Source organism: Artemia sp. Qi Xiang Cuo, chromosome 6 (genome assembly GCF_049724085.1).
Source record: "Artemia sp. Qi Xiang Cuo chromosome 6, ASM4972408v1, whole genome shotgun sequence".
Lineage (NCBI taxonomy): Eukaryota > Metazoa > Arthropoda > Branchiopoda > Anostraca > Artemiidae > Artemia > Artemia sp. Qi Xiang Cuo.
The window spans coordinates 79,691,408-79,715,680 of NC_142799.1; the positions used below are offsets into that span (position 1 = coordinate 79,691,408).

Below are 24,273 nucleotides of genomic sequence, written 5' to 3' on the forward strand. Positions count from 1 at the left end.
TAAGTTTTCCAACTGAAAATAAGGAGTAACATCAAAACTTAAAACGAACAGAAAATAATACGTGTATGATTGGGTTCACCCCCTGGTCAGTGCATCGCTGTTTAAGCCAAAGATCTTTTAGTACTTTCATAAGAGCTATTTATTCTAAATAACGGCCTTTGGGATTAAGGGTCATTTTTAAAGAATTGGAACAAAATTCAAACTTTAGCTTAAAGAGCGAGGTACTGACTAGGGGGCGAGCCCCCTAATACACGTATTAAAAATATATGAATATAGAAGCTCGTTACGCAAGTTATTTCCCAAGTTACGTGTATTTACTACTAATGAATACATTCATCAATAAAATTAAGCAAGTTTCGAGAAAGCCATTTAATCAAACAAAATTAAAATTAATATGCAAATTTTGTTTTAATTATTCATGTACGTTGACCCAAAATCAAAACCTGAATTAATTCAAAAACGTTCAAAATTTAAGTAAAAAAAAGTTTTTTTTACTGAAAGTAAGGAACGACGTTAAAACTTAAAACGAGCAGAAATTATTCCGTATATGAAAGGGGCTGTCCCCTCCTCAACGCCTCACTCTTTACGCTATAGTTTGACTTACTCACAACTCATTCTTTTTTTAAACAATAAAAAACTTTAGCGTACAGAGCGAGGCATTGAGGAGGGGACAGCCCCTTTCATATACGGAATAATTTCTGTTCGTTTTAAGTTTTAACGTCGTCCCTTACTTTCAGTTAAGAAAACTTGTTTTTTTTTATTTAATACATCTTAAAATCGGCTTTGGTAACTCAGAAGGTGGTTTGTGACATTTTGGCCAAACAGAGAAATACAACCTACCCTTCAAATTCGATGTGTTCGATTAATTAGCCTCGACCATTCGTACATCACTTTTATGGTTCTTGCGAAATTCTCAAGTTTTCATTTCTTTAAAAATGCATTACTCCTCTTTTTATAATTCATAAAACTACTTTAGTTCAAAATTTTTATTTTTGTAACTATTTTTTCTAGTTATAGAACCCACCCTGGAAAACTACCGGCTCTGACTGTAAAGGATTTTTGTCTTTCGTAGATACAATGGCGACAATCAAACACAGTAAAGAAGCCACAATGTAGAATCATACCAGAATTTTCATATGTTTTTTCTTTTGTTTTTATCAAATACTTTCATGTCTATTTCAGCTCATACATGAGCTGAGATAGTGCCAAGCTGAGATCTCAGCACTAGTGACAAGCTTTATTTTGATAAATCCTATTTTATCTTAAATACTTACGATTCTGCTTGGGCTGTTGACGATTCTGTGAATTCCTCCGTTGGGTAGTCAGTTGAATATGTTGAATTTACTGGTAATGAAGTGGATGACTCCGTTGAAAAATCTGGAGTAGCTGTTTCACTTGGTGATGGATAAGTTTCTTTGTCAGTAGCATCAGTAGCTTCTATATCTGGAGTCGAAGTAAGATTTTCCTCAGATGTTAAATCAGTCTCGTATGTAGATTCTGACGTAGAAGACTCTGTTGAAAAATCTGAAGAATCTGGAGTAGCAGTTTCACTTGGTGATGGATAAGTTTCTTCATCAGTAGCATCAGTAGCTTCTATGTCTGGAGTCGAAGTAAGATTTTCCTCAGACGTTGAATTAGTCTCGTATGTAGATTCCGACGTAGAAGACTCTGTTGGAAAATCTGAAGAATCAAGGGTGGTACCACTTGAAGATGGATACGTTTCCTCGTCAGTAGTATGAGTAATTTCTGTGTCTGGAGTCGAACTAAAATAATTCTCTGAAGTTGAATCAGTTGATTCTGTAGATTCTGTCCATTCAGTGGTAAAATTTGAAACCATACCATCTGTGGCCGTGGTTCTCAGTGTTGTTGTTGTTTCTGCCGGTTCAACAAAATTGCTGCCAATCAAATAAATTGCTCCAATGCCAACACCCCCTTCATCTGATACTTCGCGATCTCCCTGGATAATAATCTGAAAGAAGAGATAATTAAAAAATTACATAAATAGTGAAAATTGTTTAGGAACTGCTTACCGGACGAAAGTACTCGCTAGTTTGAATTTATAAAGCACAAATAAAGTCAAATAACCTTCTAAGCTTAAAACTACCACAGATCACTATCAATTAACAAATGAAACTCAGAACGAATAGATATTACAATAGCTAGGTGGGTCAAACTCAATACGAGCACCCATGCCTTTTTAATAATAGAATATAATTTGAGCTTTGCTGAAAAAAAAAAACGACTGACCGTAGATTTTCAGTTTAATTGGCATATACTGATATTTGCTCCTTGAAGTTTGGATAATTTTTATTTATGAAAGGAAAAAAAATTGAAAACATTTAAAGTGAATTTTGGTTTCAGTAAAGTGTAAATTATGTTCTGGTATTGAGAAGGCATGGGGGTTACCAGCCCTACTCATACTAATTTCTGCTCGTTTTGAGTTTGACTCAGCTATTTATTGTAATTTCTGTTCGTTTTAAGTTTAATTTATTTATTGATAGTGATTTGTGGTAGTTTTACACTTGGAAGATTATTAAGCTTTATTTCTGCTCAGTTGTGGCTCTTTACTTCTCTTTGAAAAACTGGTTTTGTGGAAAAAAAATTTTAAATTAATTTCTGTTCTTTTTTTTATTGACATAGTATTTTTCAAGGACAACCTTAAATTTTATATCTTTTCAGTTTTTTCTATAAGAATCCATAGTTTGGGTTGAAATTGGTATGTCGGAGGGAATTTTTCTACAACTTTCAATCTCGACATGAATAGTGCTTTTTTATTTGATGTTATACCTCCTCAAGTTGACCTGAAAAACGAAACTTAATATCATTCCCAAGACATTCTTTCCAAGCTCTTTGACAACCTGGATACACCTGAACTCTTTTTGTTTATTTAAATTGTAAGAGCAGAAGTAACAATAGTAGTCTCCCCAAAAGTTTCAACTTAATACCACCAGTCGTTCTCGACATATTGCTGAAGTGCCTTATTGGTAACCATAAACACAATGCCTTTTGATATAGCTTAAAGCAACATTTAGTTTTAAAGAATAATGGGCCAGTTGCATAATTGAGGGGGATTGACGCCCAATATCCCCAAAGTCATAGTTGCTGGACTTATACTGATCAAAATGGGTATCTCTGACTGAATGCGTTTGAAAATTGAATGGGCTTGAGAGAAGGGCTGCTTGCCGTCCAATCTCATTTTACTCGTGAAACGGGCTGCAGAAATTTTAAATTTGAATCAAATTAGCTCCTTTGAAAGTTTCAATGATATTTCTAGCTATTATAGAGTGGTGCTGCCTATGATGTTTCTATATGTTCTTTTGAAAACCTGCATGCATACAGTTTTTTCGTTTAATTTAAACTCCTCCTAAACCTTCCCTAAAAGTTTCACCTTAATCCCCTTAGCGTCATTAGATACAATAATTGTAGTGGTAGTATTAAAAGTGTACATATAGTGCCTTCTGGCTTGTTCAAGATCCCCCACATCTTACCCTTAAAGGTCTAACTAAATAAAATAAGTTGTTCTTCAGATACTGCTTTGTCATCTTTTTGAAAGTCCACTTGCTCATAGTTTGTTTTGGTTTAGTTCAACCTCCACCTAAATATTCCTTAAAAGCTTTTAAAAGACTTAGTTCAAATTTCCCCTTAATACTGTATGGAGTAGTGTGGTAGTAGTAGTGGTAGTTGTAGTAGTATTGATGGTATGCAAATAATAGTGGCATGCAAATATTGCCTTTTTGATCATCTCGCTTACCACTTCCAGAATTTTCAAAATTAATACACTCAGTTATTCCTATGTTACACCCTTTGGACAATCCGTATGCAAATAAAGTGTTTTGATTTAGTGCAACACTCTTCTCAACATTCTCTGTGAGGCTCACCTGAATGCCCTTCGTCTTCTTGGAAAGTAAAGTTCAAACATGCATACCTTTCTCAATAACATATACTATTTGTAAGCAAAGAACAGATTGCCTAACTTACAGCCCTTGTCCTGATAACTGTGGGGAGGTTGACGTCCCAATAGAGATAACCACTGGACCTTTCAACAATGCTGAGCAAAGTAACTTTCTTAAAATTTTGATCGGATGTGTTTTGAGGAATAATAATCTCGGGGGGAGGGGGGATGATTACCTTCCATTCACTTTTGACTCTTAAAAAGGGCACTAAAACTTCCAATCAAATAAGCTCCTTCCGATCCTAAGTTTATAAGACCACCCGTTCCATAAAAACTTTATTTGCCCCAGGATATAACTTAAAACCCTTGCCCATGGGCTTTTGGGGATTTTTTTCTCCCTAAAGGCATTGTTTTATTAATTTTTTTTTTACTATTGGTAAAACAAATGGATATCTCATAATTTCAATTGAATGTGTTTCGGGAAAAAAGGATGTCAAGGAGCTGGGGGGGGGGGGCTATTTGCTATGCATCATGTTTGACTCTTAAAAGGAAACTATAGCTATACATTTTCGATCAAATGAGCCTCTTCTAAAGTTCACACGACCACCCCTTCCATAAAAACCTTATATACCCCTGAGGCATGACTTAAAACCCTTGCCCCCAGACTCTGAGGGATTATGTCCACCTCAAAGGCCTTGTATGATCTTTGGACTATTTTGGAATAAGTGGCTGTTTTAAAATTTCTATCGGATACATTTGGGGAAAATACAAAGGGAGGGGACTGCCCCCCCCCATCCCTTTGAATCGTAAAAAAGAGCACCAACCCTTTCAATTTCCAATCGAGTGAGCCTTTTTCTAAGTTTCTACGACAACAAATGGTCATCTCAAAATCTCTATAAGATACATTTTGGGAAAGTACGAAGCGGGGGAGGGTATCCGCCCACCGATCAGTTTGAATCTTAAAAAAGGCACTAGAACTTCTAATTACCAATGTAATCGGCCCCCTCAGAAGTTCATATGACTAACTTTTTATAAGAAACTTTATATGCCCCCAGGACATAACTTACAACCCTTGCCCTGATGGCTGTGGGGAGGGGTTGTCAAAGTTTTAGAACCTTTTAGCAACGCTGAACAAAATGGCTATTTTAAAATTTTAATTGGATGTGTTTGGGGATATGGTGAGCGTAGTAGGGAGGTTAGTTGTCCTCCAATCACTTTTGACTATTAAATAGGGCTCTAGTCCTTTTGATTTCCAATCGAATGAACCCTTTTCGAAGCTTTTATGACAACTGCTTCGATATGAAGTGCCCCGGTCTAAAGAAATAAATAAAATAAAATAAATACTTAATACATTATGCCCACATCGCTTTTTACATAGGCAGCGCTATTGCGCTGCCAACGATATAATATGCAGATCCCCTTCTATTGAAATACTTTTTAGGGGGTGCTCATTTATAAGATCGAATAGCCTTCAAAACATGATTTGATTGAGATGGCTCCCAGGGATCTTGGAGGGTAGAAACAAAATATTTGGTAGTTCTTTAGATTTCTCTGTGGTGCTGGCGGGGGTTGGTATAAGCAGTGTTTTCACCAAATTTTTCAGTATTTCTGATTAGTTTGACCCTTTGGCATGTAGATATTAACATACAACGTATAGAACACGTAGATATTAATTCTTGGGTTAAAACATATTAAAATGATTCGTACGACACGTACGCTAGGTTTTATTTTCGAGGACGCATCGTTTTGCGGCGTAATTGTAGACTTAAAAAAAAAGAAAAAAAAGGAAATTCTATCAAAGATATACGCAAGTAAATTGAAAAAAAAATCTAGATCTTTTGCAAGGAAGGGGCACAGGCCCAAAGGCCCTTACTCTCTTTACGTGGGAAACCTCAATATAATGAAGCTAATTCTGACTTTTAACTACTTTGTTTATCCCCGTTGATTTAAAAAAATACATTACTGTTTTTATTTAGTTAAGACACAGTATACGCACTGGATTCTGATTAATTATTAAATAAAAAACAAGTTTTTTAAACTGAAAGTAAGGAGCGACGTTAAAACTTAAAACGAAAAGAAATTATTCCGTATATGAAAGGGGCTGTCCCCTCCTCAACGCCTCGCTCTTTACGCTAAAGTTTGACTTTCTCACAACTCTATTTTTTTTAACAATGAAAAACTTTAGCGTAAAGGGCGAGGCGTTGAGGAGGGGACTTTCATATACAGAATAATTTCTGTTCGTTTTAAGTTTTAATGTCGCTCCTTACTTTCAGTTTAAAAAACTTGTTTTTTTTTATTAATTCTGATCGTTTTTTAGTTAATGCAGCTTTATTTTGCCTCATCGTCATTGAATAAGTAAACAAAATTTGCATAAAAAATTTACTTTTGTTTTGCAAAATGGCTGTCTCTAAATATGGTTCTGACGTAATTTACAAATTAACTTACGTAACGAACTTCTATATTCGTATATTTTTCTTCTGGCAAAAAATACAAAGTTGCAGATTTTTGCAGATATGAGCTTGAAACCTATGTAATAGGGTTTTTTGATACGCTGAATCTGACGGTGTGATTTTCATTAAAATTCTTTCACTTGTAGGGGATGTTTCCCCCTCTTTAAAAAATCAGGTAAATTTTTTCAGGCTCGTAGCCTTTGATGAGTAATACTATACTTAATAAAATTTATATATTTAGAATCAGCATTATAAGTCCATTCTTTTGATACATTTATTGACATCAAAACTACGTTTTTAAAAGTTTCGATTACTATTGAGCCGTATCACTTGTTTGTTTTTTATTGTTTTTTTTTTATTACGCATATGTTATTACGTATATAAGGGGGTTCTCCCCTTAGTCAATACCACGCTCTTTACTTTAAAAGTTAAAAAAATTTTTAATTCACAAACCCCGGAATAACAAAGGCCGTTTAATTAGAATAGATACCTCTTTTAAAAGCACTAAAAAAAAACTGTAGCGTAAAGAGCGAGGTATTGACTTGCGGGAGAACCCTCTCATATACGTAATTATTTCTGTTCGTTTTCATTTCTAATGTTGCTTCTTACTTTCAGTTGAAAAAATTTATTTTTTTAATTTAATTTCTGATATTTTTTTTAAATAATGCTTGGAAATCCGGCGCCCCCTTCATAGAAATATCCCTTACCCCAAAGAAACATCTTCCACGGAAAGATTCTCCCAAGTAACCCCCTCCTCCAGCCCCCCCCCCCACCAGAAAAAAATCCTTCCTGAAAATGTCTGATTACTTCCCAATAAGCAATACAATATGTAAGCAATGGGCAAAGTTCATAACTTGCAACCCTTCCCCTGGGAACTGTGGGGGATTAAGTCATCCTAAAAGACATATTATTAGATTTTCGACTATGCTGAACAAAATGGCTATCTCAAAATTTTAATTGGGCGACTCTGAGAAAAAATGAGCGTGGGAGGGGGCCTAGTTGCCCTCCATTTTTTTGTCACTTAAAAAGGGCACAGGAACTTTGAATTTCCGTTCCAATGAGACCTCCTACGATATTTTAGGACCACTGAGTCAATACGATTAACCCTGGGAAAAAAAAAAAACAAAAAAAAAATAAACACGCATCCGCGATCTTTCTTCTGGCAAAAAATGAAAATTCCACACTTTTGTAGATATGAGCTTGAAACCTCTACAGTAGGTTTCTCTGATACGCTGAATATGATGGTGTGAATTTCATTAAGGTTCTATAACTTTTAGAGGGTCTTTTCCCCTTTTTTCGAAAAGCAGCCAAATTTTCTCAGGCGCGTAACTTTTGATGGGTAAGATTAAACTTGATGAAACTTATATATTTGAAATCAGAATTAAAATTTGATTCTTTTGAATGTATCTATTGCTATCAGAATTCCGTTTTTTAGAGTTTCAGTTACCATTGAGCTGGGTTGTTCCTTACTTACAGTTCGTTACCACGAACTGGTTGATAATTCTTCTGGGCTTGGTTTGTTTTGGTGGGCGTTTTTGGAATGAAAACCTTTTCCAAGTTATTTTATTTAATATGGATTGCCTCCCAATAGTAGCATAATAATTGTAGGCATGAATGTATAATGAGTTGGATGCAATAGGCTTGAGATAGTCTATGCAGGATTTCGACTCTTTATGATAGAAGAGCATCGCTAAGGGCTGGAAACTATGTAGTGACCAAGATCGGTCCAGGATTGCACAAAGCCTCCATTCATACTTGATATCCCAGGGACTTCTTGCTTTTCGGTTCTAAGCCGGCTTAAGTGCTTCGGTGTAGACTTGGGAAGATGAGTTGGTCTTCGCCCTGCACAGTCTTGTTTAGGCTGGGAAGATATTAATAAAAGAATATTAATTTCTCATTTTAGGACGGAGAGCAATGACAAGAGCATATAGACAGAGTCACAAATAGAAATGCGGTGTTTTTATTAGGCTATTTTAACACCCAGGTTGGTAGAAATGGGGATAGATGTTATCCTTGTCCAGGTAAATTTGATGTAGGAGAAAAAAAAGTAGTGTCTACAGACCACTGCAATTTTGTAGATATAACAAGGTAGTTATAACCAATATGGTGTTTGGTGATAAAATCGCTCATAAGTTAACGTCGTATTCACGCGATGGTAAGACAGCAAACCTTATTGATTATGTTGTTGTAAATCGAAGGCTACCAGGATCAATACAAAATGCGATGATACTTGTAGACTCCAGGATGAGAATTTGAGAAATATTTTTGAGGAAGAGCTGAATACTAAAGAGGAGAGTTTAAAATTTGACAATGTAAAATATGAATGAAATAATTTTCGGAAAATAATTTTTGAAGTCCCTGATGGTGTCTTAGGGAAGAAAGCTAGGAACGAAGCTAGGAATATTAGAGAAAATGCTTTATTTCTAATAGAAAGAAGACGGGACTTGTACAAGAATTATCTGAGCGATAGACCATATAAGAAAAAAAGGAATGTAAAGAAAGTGGAGAAAGCATTAATATATAACATATAATGGCACTAGCCCTTTCAATTTCCAATCAAATGAGCCCTTTTGAAGTTTCTACGACAAATTACTTACAACCCTTGCCCTGAGGGCTGTGGGGGAGTGTACTCCTCAAAAACATAATTTGTTTCTGAAAATCAACAATGCTGAACAAAATCACGTTCTAAAAATTTTGTTTGGATGTGGTTGGGGGAAAGTGGGACGAGAGAGGGGGGCTAGTTGCCCTCAAATCACTTTCAACTATTAAAAGGGCACTAGACCTTTGAATTTCCAATCGAATGAGCCCTAATTCAAGTTTCTACGAGTAAGATTTCAATAAGAATTTATATGGCCCCCGGGAATAACTTATTACCTTTGCCCTGAAGATTGTGGGGGAGTGTCCTGCTCAAAGGTATAATTCCCTGAACTTTAAACTGCTTGGAAAAAAATGGTTATCTCAAAATTTTGATTGGATATGTTGGGAAGATGGTGGGCGTGGAAGGGGTGTTAGTTGCCTTCCAATTACTTTTGACTATTAAAAAGGGCACTAGCCATTTCAATTTCTAATCGAATGAGCCCTTTTTGAAGTTTCTACGACAACGAGTTCTATAAAAACATTATATGCCCCCAGGGCATAACTTACAACCCTTGCCCTGAGGGCTGTAAGGGGGTTGTCATCTCCAAAGACCTTAAACTCCAGAACTTAAAATACGTTGAATAAAATAGCTATATCAAAATGTTGATGTAATGTGTTTGGGGAAAAGGAGGGCGTGAGAGGGGGGTTAGTTACCCTCCAATAACTTTCGAGTATTAAAAAGGGCAATAGCTCTTTGAATTTCCAATCAAATGAGCCTTTTTTTAAGTTTTTACGACAACGCCTTCTATAAAAACCTTATATACCCCCAGGGTATAACTTACAACTCTTGCCCTGAAGGCTCTGGGGGACTGTCCTCATCAAAAACATAATTTTTATTGGAAATCAACTACGCTGAAAAAAATGTCTATCTCAAAATTTTTATTGGATGTGTTTCGGGAAATGGTGGGCGTGGAAAGGATGTTATTTGCCTTCCAATCACTTTCGAGTATTAAAAAGGGCGCAAGCCACTCCAATTTGCAATTAATGAGCCCTTTTCGAAGTTTCTAAGACAACTTAAGTAGACTAAGAGATTCCATTTCTGGGGCGCCCCCATACAAACAGGTTTTTTTTTTCTGGTAGTTAATTATACAGGTCATTACACTCTTTTCCGAGAGGAAAGAGTATATAGTTATTTGTTATTTTTTTTTTTATTTTTGTGTTGTTAAATCATTGGTAATTCATATGTTCTTTTAGTTTTAGGTTTTTCTTTTTTTTAAACTTTGATAATTTGTTTTTAAACATATTAATACGAAACAAAAATGAGATAAATATTTGTAAATGGGAGCGTTATTTTGTGTGATGCTATCAGACTGGTTTCGTTTCATGGATTCATTAATAGAAGGACTAATGTTTTTTGAAAAGGGTAATTACTTCTTTAGTTCACGAGATTTGCGAATTCTGTTTTGCGAAAAGATATTTGCGTAAAGGTATTGCGACGGTTAAGAATGCCTCACGGGTAATTAAAGAATGAGATGCTTGCATCAACAATACAAAGAATAAGCTCAGATACTTAATAGATTTGACTTTTACAATAGACATTGCTAGAAAGTATTCAATAGCTTAATTGAAAAGTAACGATAGAATGACATTGTGACTTGACCTAGCTTTACCTCGCCGATGTGGTCTGTATAATGCATAAGTAACGTTTGAAAAATATTGTCAATTTAAAAAGAAATGGCTGAAAAGTGTTTTGAGGGGGACGGGTTGCATGGAGGGGTGAGTTGCACGAGGGTTCAGTTAAAGGGGATACAGTTGCACGGGGGTTTCGGTTATACACGGGTTCAGTTACAAGGGGGATTCAGTTGCACGGGGGTATCCCTTTTTTCGAAAATCGGGCTCCCTGTTTTCAAAATCCTTTTTCTTCTGAGGCTTGGAGCATTTGGTGGCTAGATATTAAACGTAATGAAATTTATATAGTTGCAATCTGCATAAAAACCCAATTCCTGTCAATTGTTATCAAAATTCCATTTTTGACTTTTGGTTACAACTATAAATAAGGCTATCGTGTCTTTCTGAACTGTCTGTGCGAGGCAGGGGTAACTATTTAGTTTAAATAATTCTATCATGAATTGATTTTTATTGATTTTGTTGAAAAACTTTAATTCTTATATAGTTGTTTAAACATAAGGCTAAGAAACTCTTCACTCTAAATAAGGCTATCGTGTTTTTCCGAACTTTCTTGAGCGGGCGTTACTATTTAGTTTAAATAATTCTAGGAGGACTTGTGGTTTATGGATGTTAGGGAAAAATGGTACTTGTTAAATATTCGGGTAAACATACGACTAAGAAACGCTTCACTATAAATAAGGCTATCATGTTTTTCCGAACTTTCTAGGGCGGTGGTAACTACTTAGTTTAAATAATTCTAGGAGGAATTGAGTGTTATGGATGGTATAGAAAAATGCTACTTGTTAAATATTCGGGTAAACATACGACTAAGAAACGCTTCACTATAAATAAGGCTATCATGTTTTTACGAACTTTTTAGGGCGGGGCTAAGTATTTATTTTAAATAATTCTTGGAGTAATTGAGTTTTATGGATGGTATGTTAAAATGGTACTTGTTAAATATTCTGGTAAACATACGACTAAGAAACACTTCACTATAAATAGGGCTATCGTGTTTTTCCAAACTTTCTAGGGCGGTGGTAACTATTTAGTTTAAATAATTTTAGGAGGAAGTGAGTTTTTTGGATGGTTTGGTAAAATGGTACTTGTTAAATATTCGCGTAAACATACGACTAAGAAACGCTTCACTATAAATAAGGCTATCGTGTCTTTCCGAACTTTCTAGGGCGGTGGTAACTATTAAGTTTAAATAATTCTAGGAGGAATTGAGTTTTATGGATGGTTTGGAAAAATGGTACTTGTTAAATATTCGGGTAAACATACGACTAAGAAACGCTTCACTATAAATAAGTCTATCTTGTTTTTCCAAACTTTCTATGTCGGTTTTAAATATTAATTTTAAATAATTCTAGGATTAATATAGTTTTATTGATGTTTTTTAAAAATGGTAGTTGTTAAATATTAGGGTAAACATAAGACTAAGAAACGCTTCACTATAAATAAGTCTATCGTGTTTTTCCGAACTTTCTAGGGCGGTGGTAACTATTTAGTTTAAATAATTCTAGGAGGAATTGATTTTTTTGGATGGTGTGGAAAAATGGTACTTGTTAAATATTCGGGTAAACATACGACTAAGAAACGCTTCACTATAAATAAGGCAATCGTGCTTTTCCGAACTTTCTAGGGCGGGGGTAACTATTTAGTTTAATTAATTCTTGGAGGAATTGATTTTTATGGATGGTATTGAAAAATGGTATTTGTTAAATATTCGAGGGAAAAATGCGACTATGAAACGCTTCACTCTTTTCTTTACTTGGTGGTCATTAAAAAAGAAATCTTTGTGTTAAATAAGTAGTTTTTGTATCTATTAAAAGAGCTTTACGGTGATTGAGAAACTCGGTTGCCGGATTCCTTGTGATTTTTCTTATTTTCAGTAAAGACATTCGATATCCTAAAAGTGTTTAATTCAAACTTTTTTAAAACTTCAAAATTTTTCAATTTTATTTATTTTTTTTTCTTTTTGTACATAACTTAAAATGTCAAAATATGCTTACAGTTCTAACAATTGCGCTCTATGATTGGTCAAAGACACGATCTGACTTTTCCACAGGTATTCTGTGACCGATTATTGACACTACCTAATCTAGTTCATGCATTAAATCAGTATTTTTTACGCAGTTTAACGATAAACAAATAAGTCACATCTATAAAAAAAAAAAGCTAAGATGAAGCATATAAATAAAGTGTGTTTAAATAAAAAGGTTATTGTAGCATTGAATGCTGACAAAGAGAAGTATATAAAATTTGAAACAAGTACAGGTGGTAACACTATTGGAAGTGTATGCATGCATTGTCATGACAGTAAGGAATTAAATTTCTTTGGAATACCGAAAAAATTCAACTCTTATGTTGGTGGTTATGCGAGATTGAGATCTCTAGAGATGATTGCACTCAAAGAGAATGCCAACATAAAAATAATCATTGATGATAGAGGACAACTCCTTGCTACTCTTGCAGGTAACATATTACCTACTGATACATCCAATCGTCACCTTTCGGGTATTATCATTCAACGGAAGATCAATAAAAGAAAGGCCTGTTCTTCTACTAATATCGTAAACAATATCTTGTCTACGTGCCGAAACTGTTACCTGTGTAAAAATAATGTGATAATAGACAGTGAAATTGCCAGAAAAATAAAAAGGGCATTGTCAGAAAATATCACGATGGAATATAAAGATGAATCGATGAAAAACAAAGCACCAGCAAACGTTACTGCCATTGATCAAGCAGTCATTGAACCAAATAATACCAGAGACGAAAAGCATATTGAGCCTGTTGATGAGACACCAGTAAAAATTGTGTATGACTCAAAATGGAATAATGATTATTCTACTGATTACGAACTAAGAGAAGACAATAGCTATAATATCAAGAGAGAACATGGTGAACTATTTTATGGAGCAGATTCAAAATGTCCAAAGTTAATCATTGATATTAATAATGTTTCATAATATATTTTTGAATTAATATTCTACATAGAATTATTTCATTAAAAATATATTATGCATTACATTGTTATGTGTTCATTATTTTTAGAGTAAGCTAGCATATCAAACGTTTAGAATGTCTAATAAAACGTCGGAGATGTAAGAAAATGAATTTGCATACATCTATTGTCAGACACACGTGAACAAATTCTTTCATTAATTCGCCTCCTGGATAAATAAAAAAAGACATTTTATTCAAGAAATTATGACGAAACTCTAAGTAAGCAACAAACTCTTTCTTGAAGTTACCTCATGGATACACAATGCAGAAATTTCATTTAAGATATTATCAAAAATTTTAATTAAGTAGCAAATTCTTTCAAAAATATGTTAATACGTTTAAGCAATAAATATCTTTAAGATTAACCCGTATTTACTCTTCAGAATAGCTTTATTTATTTCATTAAATTATGAAGAAATTGTAAGTAAGTAACAATAGCTTTCTTGAATTCGCTTCATGGACACAATACAGATATTTAATTCAAGAAATCATAATAAAATCGCAAGTAAGTAATAAAGTCGTTATTGTTTTCACCTATTGGATACACAATACTGAAATTTCATTCAAGAAATTATGATGGAACTGTAAATAGGTAGAACACTCATTTTACCTCATGGACACACAATGCAGAAATTACACTTAAGGAATTATCAAAAATTTTAAGTAAGTAGCAAATTCTTTTTTGAATTCGCCCCCTGGGTAAATAAAAAAGACAGTTCATTAAAGAAATTATGAAAAAATTGTAAGTAAGTCGCAAATTCTTTCTTGAATTCACCTGCTGGATAAACAGAAAAGACATTTCGTTCAAGAAATTATGACAAAATTCCAAGTAAGTAACAAACTCTTTATTGTTTTCATGACTTAGATACACGATGTAGAAATTTAATTCAAGAAATTATGAAAAAATTCTCAGTAATTAAAAATTTCTTTCTTGAATTCAACTCTTGGATACAAAATACGGAAATTTCATTAAAGAAATTATGAAAAAAAAAAACAATTTCTTTCTTGAAGTCAACTCTTGGATACACAATACGGAAATTTCATTCAAGAAATTATGAAAATATTTGTAAGTAAGTAACAAACTCTTTTTGTTTTCACCTCTTGGATATACAGTACAGATACTTCATTCAAGAAAATATGAAAAAAACACAAGTAAGTAACTTTTTTTTTTCTTTATCAAAAACAATTTTCACTTAGCTACACGATGTAGAAATTTAATTCAAGAAATTAGGAAAAAATTCTCAGTAAGTAACAATTTCTTTCTTGAAGTCAACTCATGGATACACAATATGGAAATTTCATTCAAGAATTTCATGACTTAGATACACGATGTAGAAATTTGATTCAAGAAATTATGAAAAAATTCTCAGTAAGTAACAATTCTTTCTTGAACTCATCTCTTGGATCCACAATACGGAAATTTCATTCAAGAAACTATGAAAATATTTTTAAGTAGGTAACAAACTCTTTATTAATTTTACCTATTGGATATGGACTACAGATACTTCATTCAAGAAATTTTGAAAAAATTGCAAGTAATTAACTTTTTTTTCTCCTTATAACAAAAAATTTTAACTTACATACATGATTTATAAATTTAATTAAATAAATTATTGAAAAATTTATCAGTAAGTAACAATTTCTTTCTTGAAGTCAACTTTTGGATACGTAATGCGGAAATTTCATTCAAGAAATTATGAAAAAAAATTGTAACTAATAAGTAAATTCTTTCTTTAATTTAACTGTTGGACAAACGAAAAAGACATTTCGTTCAAGAAATTATGACAAAATTCCAAGTAATTAAAAAACTCTTTTTTTTTTTAACGATTTATATATACTACGTATAAATTTAATTAAATAAATTTTTAAAAATTTCTAATTATAATTATAAAATTATTTTTTTAATTAACCTGTTGTATAAACAAAAAAAAAACATTTCGTTCAAGAAATTATGAGAAAATTCTAAGTAAGTAACAGAATTTATTTTTTTAACTAGTTAGATATACGAGGTAGAAATTAAATTCAAAAAATTATGAAAAAATTCTTAGTATAAGTAGAAGAGTCCTTATTGAATTCACCTTTTTGATAAACAAAACAAAAAACAACATAAATTTATTTAAATAAATTATTAAAAAAATATAATTAATTAAAAAAATATATTTTTTTAAATATTTATAAAAAATATTTATAAATTAAATTATTTAAATAATGAAAAAAATTATAATTAATTAACAATTTCTTTCTTGAAGTCAACTCTTGGATACACAATACTGAAATTTCATTCAATAAATTATGAAAATATTTGTAAGTAAGTAACAAACTCTTTTTATTAATTTCACCTCTTGGATATACAGTACAGATACTTCATTCAAGAAATTATGAAAAAATCGCAAGTAAGTAGCTTTTTTTTTCTCTTTATAAAAAACAATTTTCAATTATATACGCGATATAGAAATTTAATTCAAGAAATTATGAAAAAATTCTCAGTAAGTAACAATTTCTTTCTGGAAGTCAACTCTTGGATACACACAATAATTAAATTTAATTCAATAAATTATAAAAAATATTTGTAAGTAAGTAAGAAGCTCTTTATTGATTTCACCTCTTGAATATACAGTACAGATACTTTATTCAAGAAACGTGATTAAACAGGTTTTGAAACTACATGCTATTTGTAAGCCTTTCCTTGGCACCTTTCCAAACGAGCAGGGATTCCCCACTGGTTCCTACACATTGCAAAAAAGTGAGCAGGACTAAAACTACACGTTTTCAATCCGCCTGGTTTTTTTGCGGTCAAGCCAGAGATATATGCAAATTCGAAACCGCTTTATTTCATTTTTTTTTTAAGGTTCATTTAGACGAGGGCCCGGCCGCGCCCGTTACCTCGGCGAAATGAACCTAAAAAAAAATGAAATAAAGCGATGTCGACTTTGCATATATCTCCGGATTGGTCCCTAAAAAACCAGTCTGGTTGAAAACGTGGAGTTTTCGTACTGCTCACTTTTTGCAATGTGTAGGAACCAGTGGGAATCCCTGCTCGTTTGGAAAGCTGCCAAGGAAGGCATACAAATAGCATGTAGTTTCAAAACGTGTTTAATCACGTTTCTTGAATGAAGTATCTGTACTGTATATTCAAGAGGTGAAATCAATAAAGAGCTTGTTACTTACTTACAAATATTTTTTATAATTTCTTGAATGAAAAATCCTTATTGTGTGTATCCAAGAGTTGACTTCAAGAAAGAAATTGTTACTTACTGAGAATTTTTTCATAATTTCTTTAATTAAATTTATATACCGCGTAGCTAAGTGAAAATTGTTTGTGATAAAGAGAAAAAAAAAGCTACTTAATTGCGATTTTTTCATAATTTCTTGAATGAAGTATCTGTACTGTATATCCAAGAGGTGAAATTAATAAAAAGAGTTTGTTACTTACTTACAAATATTTTCATAATTTATTGAATGAAATTTCCGTATTGTGTATCCAAGAGTTGACTTCAAGAAAGAAATGGTTACTTACTGAGAATTTTTCATAATTTCATTAATTTAATTTCTACATCGTATATCTAACTCGTGAAAACAATAAAGTTTGTTACTTACTTATAATTTTGTCATAATTTCTTTAACGAAATGTCTTTTTTTTTTTTTTTTTTGTTTATAAAACAGGTGAATTCAAGAAGTAATTTTCTAGTTAGACTTAGAATTTTTTCATAATTTCTTGAATTTAATTTCTACGTCGTATATCTAACTCGTGAAAACAATAAAGTTTGTTACTTACTTAGAATTTTGTCATAATTTCTTGAACGAAATGTTTTTTTTTTGTTTATCCAACAGGTGAATTCAAGAAAGAATTTGCTACTTAGACTGAGAATTTTTTCATAATTTCTTGAATTTAATTTCTACTTCGTATATCTAACTTGTGAAAACAATAAAGAGTTTGTTACTTACTTGGAATTTTGTCATAATTTCTTGAACGAAATGTCTGTTTTGTTTGTCCAACAGTTAAATTCAAGAAAGAATTTGCTACTTAGTTACAATTTTTTTTCATAATTTCTTGAATGAAATTTCCGCATTACGTATCCAAGAGTTGACTTCAATAAAGAAATTTTTACTTACTGATAAATTTTTCAATAATGTAGTTAATTAAATTTCTAAATCGTGTAGGTTAGTTAAAATTGTTTGATATAAGGAGAAAAAAAAGTTACTTAATAGAGATTTTTTAACAATTTCTTGAATGAAGTATCTTTAGTGCATATCCAAGAGGTAAAATCAATAAAGAGTTTGTTACTTACTTAAAAATATTTTCATAATTTCTTGAATGAAATTTCCGTATTGTGGATCCAAGAGATGAGTTCAAGAAAGAAATTGTTACTTTACTGAGAATTTTTCCATAATTTCTTGAATCAAATTTCTACATCGTGTATCTAAGTCATGAAATTCTTGAATGAAATTTCCATATTGTGTATCCATGAGTTGACTTCAAGAAAGAAATTGTTACTTACTGAGAATTTTTTCCTAATTTCTTGAATTAAATTTCTACATCATGTAGCTAAGTGAAAATTGTTTTTGATAAAGAAAAAAAAAAGTTACTTACTTGTGGTTTTTTCTTGTTTTTTTGAATGAAGTATCTGTACTGTATATCCAAGAGGTGAAAACAAAAAGAGTTTGTTACTTACTTACAAATATTTTCATAATTTCTCGAATGAAATTTCCGTATTGTGTATCCAAGAGTTGACTTCAAGAAAGAAATTGTTTTTTTTTTAATAATTTCTTAAATGAAATTTCCGTATTGTGTATCCAAGAGTTGACTTCAAGAAAGAAATTGTTACATACTGAGAATTTTTTCATAATTTATTTAATTAAATTTCTACATAGTGTATCTAAGTCATGAAAACAATAAAGAGTTTGTTACTTACTTGGAATTTTGTCATAATTTCTTGAACGAAATGTCTTTTCTGTTTATCCACCAGGTGAATTCAAGAAAGAATTTGCGACTTACTTACAATTTTTTCATAATTTCTTTAATGAACTGTATTTTTTATTTACCCAGGGGGCGAATTAAAGAAAGAATTTGCTACTTACTTAAAATTTTTTATAATTCCTTAAGTAAAATTTCTGCATTGTGTGTCCATGAGGTAAAATGAGTGTTTTACCTATTTACAAGTCCATCATATTTTTTTGAATGAAATTTCAGTATTGTGTATCCAATAGGTGAAAACAATAAAGACTTTATTACTTACTTGCGATTTTATTATGATTTCTTGAATTAAATATCTGTATTGTGTCCAGGAAGCGAATTCAAGAAAGCTATTGTTACTTACTTACAATTTCTTCATAATTTAATGAAATGAATAAAACTATTCTAAAGAATAAAAACGGGTTAAGCTTAAAGATATTTATTGCTTAAACGTATCAACATATTTTTGAAAGAATTTGCTACTTACTTACAATTTTCGATAATTTCTTAAATGAAATTTCTGCATTGTGTATCCATGAGGTGACTTCAAGAAAGAGTTTGTTGCTTACTTAGAGTTTCGTCATAATTTCTTGAATGAAATGTCTTTTTTTATTTATCCAGGAGGCGAATTCAAGAAAGAATTTGTTCCCGTGTGTCTGACAATAGATGTATGCAAATTCCTTTTCTTACATCTCCGAGGTTTTATTAGACATTCTAAACGTTTGATATGCTAGCTTACTCTAAAAATTAATGAACACATAACAATGTAATGCATAATATATTTTTAATGAAATAATGCTATGTAGAATATTAATACAAAAATATATTATGATACATTATTAATATCAATGATTAACTTTGGACATTTTGAATCTGCTCCATAAAATAGTTCACCATGTTCTCTCTTGATATTATAGCTATTGTCTTCTCTTAGTTCGTAATCAGTAGAATAATCATTATTCCATTTTGAGTCATACACAATTTTTACTGGTGTCTCATCAACAGGCTCAATATGCTTTTCGTCTCTGGTATTATTTGGTTCAATGACTGCTTGATCAATGGCAGTAACGTTTGCTGGTGCTTTGTTTTTCATCGATTCATCTTTATATTCCATGGTGATATTTTCTGACAATGCCCTTCTTATTTTTCTGGCAATCTCACTGTCTATTATCAAATTATTTTTACACAGGTAACAGTTTCGGCACGTAGACAAGATATGGTTTACAATATTAGTAGAAGAACAGGCCTTTCTTTTATTGATCTTCCGTTGAATGCTAATACCCGAAAGGTGACGATTGGATGTATCAGTAGGTAATGTGTTACCTGCTACATTAGCAAGGAGTTGTCCTCTATCATCAACGATTATTTTTATGTTGGCATTCTCTTTGAGTGCAATCATCTCTGGAGATCTCAATCTCGCATAACCACCAACATAAGAGTTGAATTTTTCGGTATTCCAAAGAAATTTAATTCCTTACTGTCATGACAATGCATGCATACATTTCCAATAGTGCTACCACCTGTACTTGTTTCAAATTTTAAATACTTCTCTTTGTCAGCATTCAATGCTACAATAACCTTGTTATGTAAACACACTTTATTAATCTGCTCCATCTTCACTTTTTTTTATAGATATGACTTATGTGTTTATCATTCCACTGCGTAAAAAATACTAATTTAATACATGTAATAGATTAGGTAGTGTCAATAACCGGTCATAGAATACCAGTGGGAAAGTCACATCGTTTCTCTGACCAATCAAAGAGCGTAATTGTTAGAACTGTAAGCATATTTTGACATTTTAAGATATGTAAAAAAAGAAAAAATAAATAAAGTTGAAAAATTTCGAAGTTTTGAAAAAGTTTGAATTAAACACTTTTAGGATATCGAATGTCTCTACTGAAAAGAAGAAAAATCACACAGAATCCGGCAAGTGAGTCTCTCAATCCCCGTAAAGCTCTTTTAAAAGATACAAAAACTACTTATTTAACACAAAAATTTCGTTTTTAATGACCAGCAAGTAAGGAAAATAGTGAAGCGTTTCTTAGTCGTATTTTTACCCGAATATTTAACAAATACCATTTTTCTATACCATCCATAACACTCAATTCCTCCTAGAATTATTTAAACTAAATAGTTACCTCCGCCCTAGAAAGTTCGGAAAAACACGATTGCCTTATTTATAGTGAAGCGTTTCTTAGTCGTATGTTTACCCGAATATTTAACAAGTACCATTTTTCCAAACAATCCACAAAAATCAATTCCTCCTAGAATTATTTAAACTAAATACTTACCACCTCCCTAGAAAGTTCGGAAAGACACGATAGCCTTATTTATAGTGAAACGTTTCTTAGTCGTATGTTTACCCGAATATTTAACAAGTTCCATTTTTCAAGACAATCCATAAAACTCAATTCCTCCTATAATTATTTAAACTAAATAGTTACCACCGCCCTAGAAAGTTCGGAAAGACAGCATAGCCTTATTTATAGTGAAGCGTTTCTTAGTCGTATGTTTATCCGAATATTTAACAAGTACCATTTTTCCAAAACATCCAAAAAACTCAATTCCTCCTAGAATTATTTAAAATAAATAGTTACCACCGCCCTAGAAAGTTCGGAAAGACACGATAGCCTTATTTATAGTGAAGCGTTTCTTAGTCGTATGTTTACCCGAATATATAACAAGTACCATTTTTCAAAACCAGCCACAAAACTCAATTCCTCCTAGAATTATTTAAACTAAATAGTTACCACCTCCCTAGAAAGTTCGGAAAAACACGATAGCCTTATTTATAGTGAAGCGTTTCTTAGTCGTATGTTTACCCGAATATTTAACAAGTACCATTTTACCAAACCATCCATAAGACTCAATACCGCCTAGAATTATTTAAACTAAATAGTTACCACCGCCCTAGAAAGTTCGGAAAAACACGATAGCCTTATTTATAGTGAAGCGTTTCTTAGTCGTATGTTTACCCGAATATTTAACAAGTACCATTTTTCCATACCATCCATAAAACTCAATTCCTCCTAGAATTATTTAAACTAAATAGTTACCATCGCCCTAGAAAGTTCGGAAAAACATGATAGCCTTATTTATAGTGAAGCGTTTCTTAGTCGTATGTTTACCCGAATATTTAACAAGTACCATTTTTCCATACCATCCATAAAACTCAATTCCTCCTAGAATTATTTAAACTAAATAGTTACCACCGCCCTAGAAAGTTCAGAAAAACACGATAGCCTTATTTATAGTGAAGCGTTTCTTAGTCGTATGTTTACCAGAATATTTAACAAGTACTATTTTTCCATACCATCCATAAAACTCAATTCCTCCTAGAATTATTTAAACTAAATAGTAACCCCTGCCTCGCACAGAAAGTTCAGAAAGACACGATAGCCTTATTTATAGTTGTAACCAAAAGTCAAAAATGGAATTTTGATAACAATTGACAGGAATTGGGTTTTTATGCAGATTGCAACTATATAAATTTCATTACGTTTAATATCTAGCCACCAAATGCTCCAAGCCTCAGAAGAAAAAGGATTTTGAAAACAGGGAGCCCGATTTTCGAAAAAAGGGGTACCCCCCGTGCAACTGAACCCTACTTTTAACTAAACCCCTGTATAGCCAATACCCCCCGAGCACCAGTGTCCCCTTTAACTGAACCCACGTGCCCCTCCCCCCTTCCTGCACCATCTCCCCCTAACAACGCGTTTCAGCCAGTTCTTTTTAAATTGACTATATTTTTCAAACATTACTTATGTATTATACAGACCACATCGGCGAGGTAAAGCTAGGTCAAGTCACAATGTCATTTTATCGTTACTTTTCAATTAAGCTATTGAATACTTTCTAGCAATGTTTCTTGTAAACGTCAAATCTATTAAGTATCTGAGCTTATTCTTTGTATTGTTGATGCAAGCATCTCATTCTTTAATTATCCGTGAGGCATTCTTAACATTCGCAATACCTTTACGCAAATATCTTTTCGCAAAAAAAAATTCGCAAATCTCGTAAACTAAAGACGTAATTACCCTTTCAAAAAACATTAGTCCTTCTATTAATGAATCAATGAAACGAAACCAGTTTGATAGCATCACACACACATCACGCTCCTAGTTCCAAAAATGGAATGCATGTAGGGTTTGTAGTAATAGGTTTAAAAACCTATTAGCCAAGTTTAAAAAAAAAAAACCTACTAATAAACTTACAGATGAATGACCACGGATTTAACATAAAAAATATTAAAATCCTAATCACCAATAAAGTTATACACGTTACTCTTGGCAGGCAAATGACCTTGGTAACCTGGAATTGGAAATTTTTGGAAATTTTGGAAATTTTTGGAAAAATTGGAAATTTTTTCGGTATTCCAAAGAAATTTAATTCCTTACTGTCATGACAATGCATGCATACATTTCCAATAGTGCTACCACCTGTACTTGTTTCAAAGTTTATATACTTCTCTTTGTCAGCATTCAATGCTACAATAACCTTGTTATGTAAACACACTTTATTAATCTGCTCCATCTTCACTTTTTTTTTATAGATATGACTTATGTGTTTATCGTTCCACTGCGTAAAAAATACTGATTTAATACATGCAATAGATTAGGTAGTGTCAATAACCGGTCATAGAATACCAGTTGGAAAGTCACATCGTGTCTCTGACCAATCAAAGAGCGCAATTTTTAGAACTGTAAGCATATTTTGACATTTTAAGTTATGTACAAAAAGAAAAAATAAATAAAGTTGAAAAATTTTGAAGTTTTAAAAAAGTTTGAATTAAACACTTTTAGTATATCGAATGTCTTTACTGAAAATAAGAAAAATCACACGGAATCCGGCAACTGAGTCTCTCAATCACCATAAAGCTCTTTTAAAAGATACAAAAACTACTTATTTAACACAAAAATTTTGTTTTTAATGACCACCAAGTAAAGAAAATAGTGAAGCGTTTCTTAGTCGTATGTTTACCCGAATATTTAACAAGTACCAATTTTCTATACCATCTATAAAACTCAATTCCTCCTAGAATTATTTAAACTAAATAGTTACCTCCGCCCTAGAAAGTTCTGAAAAGTACGATTAACTTTTTTCTAGTGAAGCGTTTCTTAGTCGTATGGTTAATCTAATATTGAACAAGTACCATTTTTCCACACCATCCACAAAACTCAAGTCCTCCTAGAATAATTTAAAATAAATAGTTAAACCCGCCCTAGAAAGTTCTGAAATACACGATAGCCTTATTTATAGTGAAGAGTTTCTTAGTCGTATGTTTACCAGAATATTTAACAAGTACCATTTTTCCATACCATCCATAAAACTCAATTCCTCCTAGAATTATATAAACTAAATAGTTACCACCGCCCTAGAAACTTCGGAAAGACACGATAGCCTTATTTATAGTGAAGCGTTTCTTAGTCGTATGTTTACCCGAATATTTAACAAGTAACATTTTTACATACCATCCATAAAACTCAATTCATACTAGATTTATTTAAAATAAATAGTTACCCCCAACCTAGAAAGTTCATAAAAACAAGATAGCATTATTTATAGTGAAGCTTTTCTTAGTCGTATGTTTACAAGAATAATTAACACGGACCATTTTACCAAACCAGAAAAAACACTCAAGTCTTCCTAGGATTATTTAAACTAAATAGTTGCACCAGCCCTAGAAAGTTCGGAAAAACACTATAGCCTTATTTATA

At 32.2% G+C, this 24,273-nt stretch overlaps 1 protein-coding gene across 1 annotated transcript in view; it reads right to left on the reverse strand.

The window, feature by feature from the left end:
- The window catches only part of LOC148951640 (uncharacterized), a 90,070-nt gene that overhangs the window by 41,867 nt on the left and 23,930 nt on the right, over positions 1 to 24,273 (reverse strand). Inside the window, exon 3 of the mRNA XM_089091239.1 lies at positions 1,275 to 1,969. Within this exon, the coding sequence (XP_088947365.1) occupies positions 1,275 to 1,969 (695 nt within the window). The remainder of the gene's footprint in view (positions 1 to 1,274; positions 1,970 to 24,273) is intronic.